The 15,752-nt window shown below is 38.4% G+C and overlaps 1 protein-coding gene across 1 annotated transcript in view; it reads left to right on the top strand.

The window, feature by feature from the left end:
• PLA2R1 (phospholipase A2 receptor 1) overlaps nt 1–15,752 on the top strand; it is a 120,164-nt gene that overhangs the window by 21,121 nt on the left and 83,291 nt on the right. The window contains exons 4-6 of the mRNA XM_030852660.3: nt 7,966–8,139; nt 13,338–13,451; nt 14,267–14,410. Coding sequence (XP_030708520.1) covers nt 7,966–8,139; nt 13,338–13,451; nt 14,267–14,410 — 432 coding nt within the window. The remainder of the gene's footprint in view (nt 1–7,965; nt 8,140–13,337; nt 13,452–14,266; nt 14,411–15,752) is intronic.

Below are 15,752 nucleotides of genomic sequence, written 5' to 3' on the forward strand. Positions count from 1 at the left end.
ATCCTCTCCAACTTCTATCTCAGTGTTTCTCAAAGTGTGGTTCCAGCAGCATCAGCATTCTCTGAGAACTTGCTAGAAATGCAAATTACCAGCCACATCCCAGACACCTATATCAGACATTCTAGAAGTGCAGCCCCAGCAATCTGTGTTTTAACAAGCCTTCTAGGTGATTCCAGTGCACACTCCTACTCTAACATAGATGAATGATGGATCCTTCTCATTAGCAGTTAAACCTACTCACGTCTTAAAATAACATCTTAAAATAATACAACTCCTTCATCTCCACTTCAGCCTCCTGAAAATACCTATCTCTCATCCCCTGCATAGACAGACTTCTCAAAAGAATTGTCTCCCCCGCCTCACCTTGCTTTCATTCCTCAGAGCACTGTCTCTTCTTGGCTTCTATGAAGATGTATGCCTGACCTCCACTTCCACAAACCATTCATTTACTCTTTTCCACAAATATGTACTGAACACCGGCTATGCACCAAGCACTCAGCTGGGTGCTGTGATTATAACCACAAATGTGAAAGATGAAAGTCATGGTGCCTGCCCTAATGAAGTTCACATTCAAGTGAATGCTGCTGAAGGGCCTGATTTGACAAGGTCTGAAACTAAGTGTTTGCTGGATCTGGCAACATGGAGGTCATTGATGGCCTTGACAAGATATATACTCTAGTTACCAGATTGAGTGGGTTAAAGAGTAAATGGAAAAACAGAAGAGGAAGGAAGGAACACTTCCCAGTTCATTTTATGAGGCCAGTATTACCATGGTACTGAAACTAAAGACATCACAAGAAAAGAAAACTATAGACTAATATCTCTTATGAATATACATGCAAAAATCCTCAACAAAATACTAGCAAACAGAATCCAACGACATATAAAAAGAATTGTACACCATGACCAACTGGAACTTATCCCAAGAATGTAAGATTGGTTGAAAATCTGAAAATCAATTAATGTAATACCTATATAAATAGGAGAAAGGACACACAATTATCTCAATAGGTGCAGAAAAACATTTGACAAAACATTACATCCTTTCATGAAAAAAACAAAACTAAACTAAAAACAGAAGAGAATGTCCTCAACCTGATAAAGGCCATCTCTGAAAAACCCACAGCCAGCATACTTAATGGTAGAAGACTAGATGCTTCCCCATAAGATCAGGAATAAGACAGACTATCCACTCTCAACACCTCTATTCAACATTGTACTGGATGTTCTAGCCTGGGCAAGTAGGCAAGAAAATTTAAGTCATCCAGATTGGAAAGGGGGTTGTAAAACTATCTCTATTTGCAGATGACATGATCCTGCATGCATAAAATTTTAAGTAATCCACTAAAAAACTACTACAACAAATAGACTCATTCACAGGATACAAGATCAATATATAAAAATCAATTGTACTTCAATACTGTAGCAAGGAACAATCCAGAAATTAAATTAAGAAAACAAATCAAAAAAGAGACAGACAGAAAACAAATCCATTTATTGTAACATCCAAAAGGATAAAATCCTTCGGAAAAATTTAACGAAAGACATGAAAAACTTCTCTCTAAAAACTACAAAATATTGTTGAAAGAAATTAAAGAAAATTAAATAAATGGAAAGACATTCCATGTTCATGTGATCAGAGGACTTAATATTGCTAAGATGGCACTACTACAGCAATCTTTATCAAAATCCTAGCTGACTCCTTTGCAGAAATTGACAGGCTCATCCTAAAATTCACATGGAAATTCAAAGGACCCAGAAGAGCCAAAATAATCATGAAAAGGAAGAACAAAGTTGGAGGACTTATACTTCTCATTTTCAAAACTTATGCAAAGTGACTGTAATCAAGACAATGTGATACTGTCAAAATGGAATAAAACTGAGAGGCCACACTTATGATTAACTGATTTTTGACAAGGATGCCAAGACAATTCAATGGGGAAACAATAGTCTTTTCAAAAAATGGTGCAGGGAAACTGGATTCCACATTCAAAATAATAAAATTAAACTCCTATCTCTCACCTTATAAAAAAATTAACTCAAAATAGATTTTTAAAACTTACATGGAAGAGATAAAACTATAAAACCCTTACAAGGATACATAGGGGTAAATCTTCATGATCTTGAAAATGCAATGAATTCTTAGATATGACACCAAAATGCAAGCAACAAAAGAAAAAAATAGATAAGTTGAACTTTATCAAAATCAAAAATTTTTGTGTTTCAAAGGACACAATCAAGAAAGTGAAAAGACAACCCATGGAATGGGGTAAAAAATTTGCAAATCAGATATCTAATAAGGGACCTATATCTAGAATATATAAAGAACTCATAACTCAATAATAAAAAGACAAAAATCCCAATTTAAAAATGGGTAAAGTGTCTGAATAGACATTTCTCCAAAAATAGATTTACAAATAGCCAATAACCACATGAAAAGATGCTCAGTATCATTAGCCATCAGGGAAATTCAAACAGAAACTGCAGTGAGATACCACTTTACATCCCACAGCATGGCTAAAATCAAAGAGACAGACAATAACAAATGCTGACAAGGATATAGAGAAATTGGAACTCTTATCCACTGCTGAAAGGATTGTAAAAGGATACAGCTGCTTTGGAAAACAGTCTGTCAGTTCCTTAAAAGGTCAAACATTGGGTTACCATATGACCCCTAATTCTACTCCTAAGTATATATCCAGGAGAAATGAAAACATATACCTACACAAAAACCTTTACACAAATGCTTATAGCAACGTTATTTATAATAGCCAAAAAATAGAAACAACCCAAATGTCTACCTATTGATGAATGCATAAATAACATGTAGTATACCCAGTAGTATTTAATGGGATATTATTGGACAATGTAAAGAAATGAAGTACTGGTACATGCTACAACATGGATGACCATTGGAAACATTATGCTAAGTGAAAGAAGCCAGTCACAAAAAGATCACACACTGTATAATTCCACTTATATGAAATGTTCAGAATAAGCAAATCTATAGAGACAGACACTAGTTTAGTGGTTGCCTTGGGCTGGGGGTAGGGGTGAGGACTGAGGGAAAAATGGTAAGTGACTGCTAATGGGAATTGGGTTCCCACAAAAATGTTCTAAACTTGATTGTGTGATGGTTGCACAATGCTTTGAATATACTAAAAACCATTGAACTATATACTTTAAATGGGTGAGTTATATGGCATGTTAATTATATCTCAGTGAAATTGTTTTTTTTAAAGAGTAAATGAGAGATGAGAAATTGGAGATAGCATACGTATAAAAATATGTGATTAATGGGGGTAGAGAAAAGGTAGAGACTGCGATGGGGAGGCCAAGGGAGGGATTTTTTTTGTTTCTTGTTTTTGAAGGATGAGAGCTGCTAGGACACCTTTGAATGCTTCTGGAAAGGATCTAACAGAAAGAGGTTGAGGATGCAGGAAAGTGAAACAATTGGTGAAATAAATATGGTCTCTCAGAAGGCAGAAGGAAATAGGGTCCAGATCAGAGATGGACAGACTGACCTTTTATGGATGTAAAGACAACTCCATGGGAGGGAAGAAGGAGAGGATAGTACAGGTCCAAGAAGGTTGATGGATTAAGTGATGGGGAAAATGAGGAGAAACGAGTCCAGTGGCTGTGGACTTTCTCTGAAGAGGGGGAAGAGTGAGAGGTTTGAACAACAGGAAAGGTGTGAAATGAACATGGTGGCTGCTGGGAGAGCAAGCTTTTTAGGGAAAACCGGTAATGTTTCCAGGAAGTATTGGGGGTGGTTGATAATGAATCCATCGGATGACTTTTCTTGGCAGTGCTCATCTGTTGGGTGCAGGCATGGAGCAGGCAGATGATTGGGTCCCTCTGTTGGAACGTGCTCCATAAAGTCACTAATGGACTCAGTCCTCATCTTACTGAAAGATTCAACAACGTGTAACAAACTGACACCATCTTTTTCCTTGGGCTTCTGGGGCCCACACCTGCTAGTTTTCCTCTTTCCTTTGTGGCCACCACTTCTCAGCTTCCTTTGATAGCATAGTCTCCTCTGCCTAACTGCCTTTAAATTCTGGTGGTAAGCTTGGGAAATAACATGAAAAAGTTGGAACATGGTACCTGCTCTCCTGATACTTAATTTTATCAGGAAAAACAGACAATCAATAAGCAATCCCATAATGCGTCATTTAATCTCAACTGTGATCAGGCCTGCCAAGGAGCATGTAAAGCATTGGGGATGAACAGCAGAAAGTGCTGACTTGGTTTGGTATCCCTTTTACATGAGATTTACCAACAGAACACTTTTCAGGGAGCAGATATTCAATAACTATTTGCTAAGTGTATGAAAGACCAAAGAGAGAAAAATAGTAACTCTGTAGCCTGGAGTTGCTTCAATAGTATAAGAGTTCTTTTTTTTAAAAGAATTCAACCATTTTTTAAAGTGGCAGGAAAGATACACCTGGGACAATGACAAAGCTGTATACTTAGGGATGACAAAAAAGCCATATTAATAGAGAAGGAGAAATGGCTGCATCTCAGTCATAATCTATAATAAAATCAGTGTTGACATGAATATACTTCAGTTCATTAGAAGAAAGGTGTATTTTGAAAGGGAAAAAAATCACCATCATGCAAAAGATTTTTGGCAATCTTTCTTCAAACAGTAGGAGATGCAAAGATATATAGGCTGGGCTTCCCTGGTGGCGCAGTGGTTGAGAGTCTGCCTGCCAATGCAGGGGACACGGGTTCGAGCCCTGGTCTGGGAAGATCCCACATGCCGCGGAGCAACTGGGCCCATGAGCCACAACTACTGAGCCTGTGCGTCTGGAGCCTGTGCTCCACAACAAGAGAGGCCGCGATAGTAAGAGGCCCACGCACCGCGATGCAGAGTGGCCCCCGCTCGCCACAACTGGAGAAAGCCCTCGCACAGAAACGAAGACCCAATGCAGCCAAAAGTAAAAATAAATAAATAAATAAAAAGATATATAGGACATAGCTGCTTCCTTCAAGGAGCTCAGAATTTAGCGACAGAAGAGATGATATAAAGACAACCAAAGATGCAAAGAAATATAACAATCTGATGGCATCCCTTAGACTAGAATATTTCAAGAAAAAGTAAATGTACCAGCCTACAATTTTCAGTGGCTTAGAAGCAGAAGTTAGTTATGAATAAGCAAGAGGACTAAGAATAAATACACGCAAATGCCCCGGGCCAGGACGGGACCCTGTGGCAAGGGAGTTCCTGGGGAACAGTCTCTGAGGACAAGATGAGCATGCAGGAGGCCTCCTGGGGAGGAGTCTCAGGATCGATACACACGGAAACGAAGGGAAGAGAGCAGGATTGCACAGGACGGTGATGCAGGGCTGGTGACTCCCCACACTGACCCACAAGGAGTTCTCAGGCTGGATTTGCCCCTAGTTGGGGTGAGAGGAGGGGTCTTATAGCCCTGCACTGACCAGTCATGGTTTGCAGACTGCACTTAGGAAGGGAGAGTGGTATTGGGCAAGGAGCCTCTTCAGCCAAAGCAATCCTTGAAGAAGGCTTCATGTTGAGAGGTGTCTGCTGGCAGCTGGGGAAATTAGACCTTCGGTCCTGAAGGGAGATCAGAAGAACACATCACAGTGCCCAAGCCCAGGGTGGCACGTTCATTCCACTTGTTACCATGAAATCTTCAAATCGGATCCATGGAGTGACACGCAGCCCATCTAGAGAAGCAAAGAGAGGACTTGTGTCTGACGGCATAGAAATACAAATTCTTATATTTTAGTTACAACCAAATCTTAATGACAAATGGATTGCCTTGTTAGAAGAATATGGGCACCTTTTGCAAACATTTGACTGGGAGTTTCCTTTTGATTAAACTTAAGAACTGGCACACATAACACAAAGCCAGGGGAGATCTAACAAAACTGGGAACTGTAATTTGTAGCCCAGACAGGATCACCTGTAAGCCTCTCATCTTAACTGTTTAATGTATAGAATTCAGGAAGATCTCTGCAAAAGGCTGCTTTACGTAGCTTAATCCATGTCCTGTTGAAAGGGCAGGACCAACTGTTGGCAAAAATGGGAATGAGATCAACTGAAGTGTCCTCCGAACCTTTTCTTATCATGGCATGGCTTATCATGGAGGTAATTAGGACTTATTATCAAATCTTTACCCAAGGCAGTAGATGAGAGGTAGGTACCCTATACCCAGATCTCTCCTTTTGACATCCTTCTCCTATGTCCCTTTCTGACATCCTACTATCTTCTAGTAGCCGAAGGCTACTCATGCCTGCTCTCCTTGGGAAGTGCTTCAAATGATTTCTTTCAAACCAGGGTTTCCCAGTGTTTGCTTTGTGAACCATTTGCATTAGAATCAGTAATACGTTAGAAAGTCAGCTTTCTGAATCCCACCCCGACCTTCCAATTCAAAATCTCTGAGACTGAGAACCAGGAACCTGTGGTTTTTTTTAAGAAGCTGGCTAAGTGATTTTTGTGCACACTGAAATTGTAAACACTCCTCTTTCATGGCCTCAGCTCTCACACAGGATGAACAGGGCTAAACTGATGTCTGATAATGCTTAGTGTGTTGTCCATCTCATGGATGGCATAGCTTTTTAACTGAAGATGGTCTCTAAGGGTTCAAACTCAATGGGGAAATTTCAGCCACCAGGGCAAGATGATCACTGAAGATGTCCTCCTCCCTTTCTCTTCCTCTTCCTACAGTTTTCCTTGGTGATAGACTTGTCTTCTTGGAGATAGATCCTCCTTCAATCTTGGATCCTTCTATAAATACACGTGTCAGTCAGGAAACTCTGTAGACGACCTTAGATTTATATAATAGCTTCTCCTTAACTAACTCCGTTCTGGGGAAGGCACATTGCAACCAGATATGAAAACAAACTTTCCACATTCCCAAGGGAGCCATCTAACTAAGTATTGTGGGGAAAAGAAAACAAACCAAAAAGATTTCATTGTCAAATAAGTTTGAAGTATACTGAATTAAAATGAAGCTGTTTCTTTATTAGAGAACTTCTCAGAGGCTTTAATATGTTGCTGTGTATTATGAATTCCCCGGAGGAGGCTACACATGCACTGTCCCAGCTTTTCTTGGAGAGCTCTTGAAGCTGTCATACTCTGTGGATTGCACTTCGGGAAAAGTTGTTCTAGATTTTAGCAGATCGTCTGCTCATCAGTTACACTCATGCTGTAGCGTGGTTCCCATTGTCTGAAATTCTTCGGCTGAGTTTGACTCCGGGTAATTTTTATGGCTGCTTAGGTTCACCTTAGGGTTTGAGTTAAAGCACCCAAAGTAGGTCTTCATTTGCTGTTATTTCAATAAACTTCAGATTTCAGAGCCACGTCTCATATTTTATTAAATTTACTTTTAAGCAAACTACACAATCCTTGGCCAATGTTTTGCAAGTGGATTTTGCTTCTCCTCCTTTTGACTGAGAGAACTTTCTTAAACTAAATATCAGTGTTCCTGTTCTCAATGTGTATTTGAAAACTTCTGTTCATTTTAGAGTCATGTTTCTACTGTATCCCTTTTATTCCATCTAGCATTTTGGTATTGGCAGGGAAAAGCTTTTTGAAACAATATTTGCATCTATCTCAGATAAATACTTCCGTTCACACAGCTTTCAGTATAAAGTTCTGACTTTAAAGAATTCAGATGTTATTTTCACAAATATCTATACTCCAATTGTATTTCCTTCTCTTAAAAATAGCTAATGTCATTTTCCCAGAAAGGATCAGAGCTTCTTTATTGATAATTTCTTGAACTTCCTTTCAATCTTGAACAGGTTTTACCATAAAGTGTTTACGGGAAAACAATGCAGATTTCATCATAAAGACCTAATCAAGAATAGATAAGGGCTCTGAAGAAGTTTTAGGAGTTGCAAGTTGGAATCATGCCATTCAAATTCATCTTAGAAATATATCGCCATATAAATAAAATCAGATTATAACGTTTTAATGGATTTTGTTTTCAGCATCTACAGAGGTGGGTTGTGACGCTGTCTGGGAGAAGGATCTCAATTCACACATTTGCTACCAATTCAACCTGCTTTCCTCCCTCTCCTGGAGCGAGGCACACTCTTCATGCCAGATGCAAGGAGGTGCTTTATTAAGTATTGCAGATGAGACTGAAGAAAATTTCATAAGGAGTAAGTAGGTGGATGATGCACATTGATGTCGGTACAATTAAAATGATTGGTCTTTACAGTTATGTCCATGTATGCCAAGATGCCTTCTGGAAAGAAAAGGTCCCTTGGAAAATATTTTTCTGTTATTAACATGGCCCAAACTCACACCCAGAATTTTGACCTGAACCCTGGGCCATTCCATTTGACACCTGGCCGTGCCTCTCTTATTTTCTCCCCCCTGGAAAAGAGAAGTTGAGGCTACAGCAAGGGACCCAGGAGAATTTTCAGCTCCAACAAGTGCATAGGGAGACTTCCAAACTTAAGTCCGAATTCCTGCTTTGCTGGGCAGCTTAGCCATTCCGTTTCCATTTATAAATAATTAAGCTGTTTACTAATTAAGCAGAATCTTGCCTGTCAGTCACTGTGTGTAGTAGGGTTTCCAGTGGATGCCAAAGAACTTAAAATTTAATTGGAAAAGCAAAAGCACATACATGTTAACTAATGCTGTAAAGTAATAACATAAACTGTCAAAAGACTGCTAAGGAGCTGGGTCTGATCTGTTTCACCTCTCACCTAAACTCTCTTTTTACTTCTCTTTTATAGATTAAATGTGTTTGTAGATGGGTACATGCAGCATTTAAAAATCTTTCTGAAACATTTGAAAGTGTCACAAAACTAGTCACTTTCATTAAAAGTTTCTGATGCTTTTTTTCCAAATTATATTACACATGTTTCCTCTAGAATAACAATAATAAAATTATTCTAGGATAATTTTAAAAGTTCAAGTATACAGAAAGAAAACCAAAGGAAAAACTCTCATAGTTCCACAATCCAGAGATAACCATGTTTCTTCTGCAAAAAAACCCCCATACAAATGCATGCATAATCCATAGTATCTATGAAAAATGCTATTGAATAAAAAGATGAGGCGGTTGTTGCACAGAGGTTAGGAACAGGGGCCAAAGAGCCACCTGCATGGGTTTGAATCCCACCTCCATCACTTACTAGCAGTGCTAAAGAAGTAACTTAGGGCTTCCCTGGTGGCGCAGTGGTTGAGAGTCCGCCTGCAGATGCAGGGGACGCGGGTTCGTGCCCCGGTCTGGGAAGATCCCACATGCCGCGGAGCGGCTGGGCCCGTGAGCCGTGGCCGCTGAGCCTGCGCGTCCGGAGCCTGTGCTCCGCAACGGGAGAGGCCACAACAGTGCGAGGCCCGCGTACCGAAAAAAAAAAAAAAAAAAAAAAGAAAAAGTAACTTAACCTCTCTGTGCCTCAACTTGCCCCCTCTATCAAATGGAAATAATAACAATACCTACTTTTTGGTGGTGAAAATTACATATTATAGAACAGGTGAAAATTTAGAAAAGTGCCTGGCACACAAATCAAACACTCAGTATGTGTTAAACATTTAACAGCAGCTACGCGCACAGTTTAGTAACATGCTTATATAATTTACCTGCATAGAATGAACATCTGTCCGTGTCTATAAATACAGATCTATATCATAGTTTTTAATGGTTACATAGTGATACAGGTTAGAGATAATATATTTAGCTAATCGCCAAATATTAGATAGGGATAGGTAGGTAAAATTCTTTATTTTGTTTTTATTTACTTATTTGTTGCTATGTAAAACCATCCCTCACATACCTTTGTGCATAGATCCCTGATTATTTCTCTCTAAGTTTGTAGAAGTGGATTCACTGGGTGGAAGAGGAAGCATATTTTAAGGCTTTTGAAAGTCATTAATAACTTCTAGAAGGATTGTAACAAATGCATGAACAGTATAGTTCTGCCCTTTTCCCCACAGACTTGCAAAAGTGGGAAATTATCACTGAAAGTGATCTGAGTGTGTCATATTGCAGGAAAACGCCCATTTCCAAAATCATTATTAGCCTGTAATGGTATTTATAGAAAATTTTGTGCACCATTTATGAATTACAATTGTTATCTATTTTGACTGCTGGGATCTTTAATAAGAGGGTTTGGACTTAATCAGACTTGGATAAAGATTAAAGGAATAAGATATGTCAGAGACTTTGATTTAAATACCACAATTTTATAATAAGATTTTGGGGATTGTTTAGATTGGGAAAACAGAAGAGTACTCATTAAGACAGAAGCTTGTTCTGACCAAGGTATTTTTTAATGTTGAAAATAGTCTACTGTTTCTTGTTAATCGCTGATGAACATTAACTATGGTATAAGGAATTATCTAAACTGCCACAAATGCCAGGAAATAGCCAAAGGAATTTCAGTTTGCATTTATTAGTATAGAATTGTGAGCCAATTTACTTGTAAAGCTAAATAGACTATTTTTGTACTTTTAAACACAGATTAGAAATTATACAATGATTTTTTAATATGTACTGTTAAAACAGTCACACAGAGGGTATTCAAAATAACTCTAAGGTAAGAATAATTAATACTTAAATATTTTAAGTAGATTACTTGAAAGCAGCACTTGGCACTTACCCCGATATGAAATGTGGAAATTTCTCCGTCTTGTCAATCCATCTTCCATTCTGCCTTCTGTCATGATGACACCAGTTAGATGATTTAATCAAATGGTGCTATTGGAAGGACTAACCAAATAGACATTAGGAAGAGACTTGTGTTTATGCCCCAGAAACTTGGAAAGGCAGAGCCCGTGAATGCTGTTCCTGTCCAGTGATTTCAGGGATCTCAAAATTATAAAGCACCTTTTTCTCTTTCCTTAAAGGTTTAGCTTCTTCCAGTTTTCCACTGTTGTTTCAAAATACCCAATCACAGAAGGTGCTGCAGCCTTGTGATGTGAATGCACTAATCTTTACAACCTTGGTGACCATACAATCGATCATCCAGACTGAGACCCTTTGAAGAGTAAAAGGTTCTGCCATCAATACTTATTCTGGAACTACCAGCATAAGCCATGAATTTTCCAGGCAAACTGGGACATACAGTCACCCTATTTATCACTCTTATCTGTGAGGGTCTCAGTCTCAGGCAGGGCCCCTGCATCTGGCTCAGAATAAATTGGGTTCTGAAGCAGATGAATCATAAGGGATCAATGCTGTCCTTTATAGATTAGAAGATTCAACGGCAACATTTGAAAGTGTCACAAAATTACTTTCACTAAAGTCTCTGACACTGTTTTTTCCCCAAATATTACAGCACGCGTGGTACATGTTTGTTGTAATTTTTTAAAGTTCAGGTGCACAAAAAGGAAAACCAAAGAAAAATTTCCCCTAATTCTACAATTTTGAGAAGCATATTTTTCTACACAAGCATGTCAAGGCACATGTTTCTACATAGCACTGATAACAAAATTGGAATTGAATTAAAACAGGAGGAGCCGAGGCACAATGGTTAGGAGAAGGGGCCTACAGAAAGCTTTCTCCCACACCAAGCTGAAGAAGCATTTGCACTGCTCATGGCCCCAACCTGCTATTTTTTTTTAACATCTTTATTGGAGTATAATTGCTTTACAATGGTGTGTTAGTTTCTGCTTTATAACAAAGTGAATCAGCTATACATATACATATATCCCCATATCTCCTCCCTCTTGCGTCTCCCTCCCTCCCACCCTCCCTATCCCACCCCTCTAGGGGGTCACAGAGCACCGAGCTGATCTCCCCGTGCTATGTGGCTGCTTCCCACTAGCTATCTATTTTACGTTTGGTAGTGTATATATGTCCATGCCACTCTCTCACTTTGTCACAGCTTACCCTTCCCCCTCCCCATATCCTCAAATCCATTCTCTAGTAGGTCTGTGTCTTTATTCCCATCCTGCCCCTAGATTCTTCATGACCATTTTTTTTTTTTAGATTCCATATATATGTGTTAGCATACAGTATTTGTTTTTCTCTTCCTGACTTAACTTCACTCTGTATGACAGACTCTAGGTCCATCCACCTCACTACAAATAACTCAATTTCGTTTCTTTTTATGGCTGAGTAATATTCCATTGTATATATGTGCCACATCTTCTTTATCCATTCATCTGTCGATGGACACTTAGGTTGCATCCATGTCCTGGCTATTGTAAATAGAGCTGCAGTGAACATTTTGGGACATGACTCTTTTTGAATTATGGTTTTCTCAGGGTATATGCCCAGTAGTGGGATTGCTGGGTCATATGGTAGTTCTATTTTTAGTTTTTTAAGGAACCTCCATACTGTTCTCCATAGTGGCTGTATCAATTTACATTCCCACCAACAGTGCAAGAGGGTTCCCTTTTCTCCACACCCTCTCCAGCATTCATTGTTTGTAAATTTTTTGATGATGGCCATTCTGACTGGTGTGAGATGATATCTCATTGTAGTTTTGATTTGCATTTCTCTAATGGTTAATGATGTTGAGTATTCTTTCATGTATTTGTTGGTACTCTGTATATCTTCTTTGGAGAAATGTCTATTTAGGTCTTCTGCCCATTTTTGGATTGGCCAACCTGCTATTGATCCCTCTACATACCCTGGTCCCGTGGATTCTGCTCTCCTCTTGGCCAGACAACCCCCATTGGCTCTCGACTGGACAGCCCTTCCCCCATTTCTTTAGCATACCTTAAATTTGAGGGCTTGCCTCCCGGCACTAACAACACTTAATATGCCTTCTGCTTCCTAGCCAGACCCCTAAGGAAAAGGTCCTCTAAGTTGTTCAATTTTTTTAACTGTGAAATATTTCAAGAGTATTGACAAGTGTAAACATTACATCTCTGCACACACATACCCATTATAGAGATTTAATAGCATTTCTTCCTATTCCTCTTTCTCAGGGCCTGAGGTAGCCTGAGCTCAGTGTACTCGAGTCCTGAGCCTCCAGATGGAGGCCACCAGACACATGTGGCAAAAAAATAGGAAGACAGAGGGGCACTTTGTAGGACTGGCCCTGGGCACTTCCTCCTTCCCCCTCTAAAACCCTCAAGTGGGTAAGCTCACATGGGTCAGATGGTCTCAGATTTGAAACCATGAACTGTTGATGGATTGACGACCGTTGAGAGGCAGCATTCCTGTATGCTTAGATTAAACACTGCACAGTTGCTGTCAGCGAGCCTTTAGGAGACTGCCATGTTTCTCAGGCTGGCTTTTTTTACTCTGAAGCACCAGGGTGGTGTTTAGTGGCACTTAAACTCTTTTCTGCCATTGATGGAGTTAATTTATGACTCCATGCCCCAGGAACAGGAAAACAAGAAAGACGTGTAACATTGATATTTTTTTTGAAACTCCGTATTTCTCTTATTTCAGAGCACTTTGGCAATGAAGCAGTGGAAGTATGGATAGGTCTGAATCAGCTAGATGAAAATGCTGGTTGGCAGTGGTCGGATAGAACACCACTCAACTATCTGAACTGGAACCCAGGTACCTGCAGCGTTTTGTTTATCTTCAACAGGTGGCATCGTCCCATAGCCTAAAATAGCAATATTCCCACATATGTATACGACGTGTTATTGTGAAAGTGGCTTATAAACATTTTTAAAGCCTGATTGAATTTCTATAAGGCATGCTTTTCCAAACGAGAAAATGGAGGCCAAGAAGGTAAGCCAAGGGTGCATGAGGATTTGGGTCAAAACCAAGATTCTAATCAGTTGTTTTAAAAATAGCAACAGAGATAAGAAATTAAATCTCAGAAGTAGATGTTTATGTACAGATTGTTTTCGTATATTTTTTCCCACTCTCTCCTAGTCAATTTCCTCTCTCTTCAGTTAACCTTTGCCCTCCAAAGATATGATCAATTACTGTCTTACATCAGTATGTCTCGCACAAAAAAAGGAAAATTGGTTTTTCTTAGGGATTCTAAGTCAATTACATTAACTGTGTAATACAACACACTCACATTATGTTTAAATGTGTTGTTTAAAAGATTGTTATAGTTGAATCTTGAATAACTAGAAAATATAATAAAGTACGATTGCATTTTGTGAAAAAAAATAGCAACAGATTGAAAAATATCTCTCTACCTTAAAACAATAAAATCAGCTGTTGCTATCTTTGGGAAATCATTTCATTGTCATGCATGGACTTCAACTGCAAAATCATAAATATAACATCTTATAGGATTTACTACATATGCCAAAGAGAAGTGCTGTCTCCTTGATGCTAAAACTACATTTCAGTATATATTGAACTAACTGCTTTTGCTTCTAACATTAAGTACACACATATTGTATTTTCAGAAATAAATTTTGAGCCATTTGTTGAATATCACTGTGGAACTTTTAATGCATTTATGCCAAATGCCTGGAGAAGTCGGGATTGTGAGTCCACTTTGCCTTACATATGTAAAAAATATCTAAACCATACTGATCACGAAGTAGTTGGTGAGTGTTTTTATTTTAAGCTGTTTTTATAAGTAAGTTGCTTACTTGCCCTCTCAATATATTCAAAGTCCTTTATTTTTTGCTAATAATTTATAATTTAAACTTAGCTAAGGCTAGTTTTTATATGAATAAAAATGTGTAACAAGATAAGATCTGTTATTCCAAAGGTACCATGAATTTAATAAATGCATTTAGGTTTTTACTAAAAACTAAAGCAAAATAACCTAAGTATAGAAAACATTTTCTCCCTCTCTTTTTAAAAACTTTGCTTTCTTATTCATTTTGCCTTAGAACAACAAGATATGCTTCATTTTCTATTCTAGTTGAGTTTTATTTATTTATGGTTACCCTAGAAATTAAACATATGAATTAGAAAATAGTTTTATAAAATTATTTACTTCATTGATCTCCTATCATACTCTATATCTCTTGTTAGTAATACTTCCTCCTTGAAATAACAAACAAAATTTTAGGTGTACCTAAGACTTAAATACCACATAATTACAATCTAGTACCTGAAGCTCAGTTATTTCTATTCTTAAGATCTATTACTTCTTCTTAGTTTCTATGGAATTAATGTCTGAACTCAGGAAGTAGAGATAAAAACATAACCATTTTTAAAGAATCATTACCAGCATAATTAGAAACAACTCTACATTTAAAACAATAATCTGAATTATCTTTCTAAAATATTATCCCTTACAGTTAAGCTTTTATATTTTATTTTATTTTTTTATAGATTTATTTATTTTTTTGGGGGGGGGCTGCGTTGGGTCTTCGTTGCTGTGTGCGGGGTTTCTCAAGTTGCAGCGAGCAGGGGTTACTCTTCATCGACGTAGGCAGGCTTCTCATTGTGGTGGCTTCTCTTGTTGTGTAGCACAGACACGCGGGCTTCAGTAGTTGTGGCCTGCGGGCTCTAGAGCACAGGCTCAGTAGTTGTGGCTCACGGGCTTAGTTGCTCCGAGGCATGTGGGATTTTCCGGGACCAGGGATTGAATCCATATCCCTTGCATTGGTAGGCAGATTCTTAACCACTGCACCACCAGGGAAGTCCCCAATTAAGCTTTTTAATTTACGATATTATGTTATGTTAATTTACAATATTGTGTTAGTTTCAGGTGTACAGCAAAGTGATTTAGTTGTGTGTGTATATATATATATATATATATATATATATATATATATATTCTTTTTCAGCTTCTTTTCCATGATAGGTTATGACAAGATACTGAATATAGTTCCCTGTGCTATACAGTAGGTCCTTGCTGTTTATCTATTTTACATAGAGTAGTGTGTATCTGTTAATCCCAATCTTCAAATTTATCCCCCCCTTTCCCCTTTG

Source organism: Globicephala melas, chromosome 7 (genome assembly GCF_963455315.2).
Source record: "Globicephala melas chromosome 7, mGloMel1.2, whole genome shotgun sequence".
Classification (NCBI taxonomy): domain Eukaryota; kingdom Metazoa; phylum Chordata; class Mammalia; order Artiodactyla; family Delphinidae; genus Globicephala; species Globicephala melas.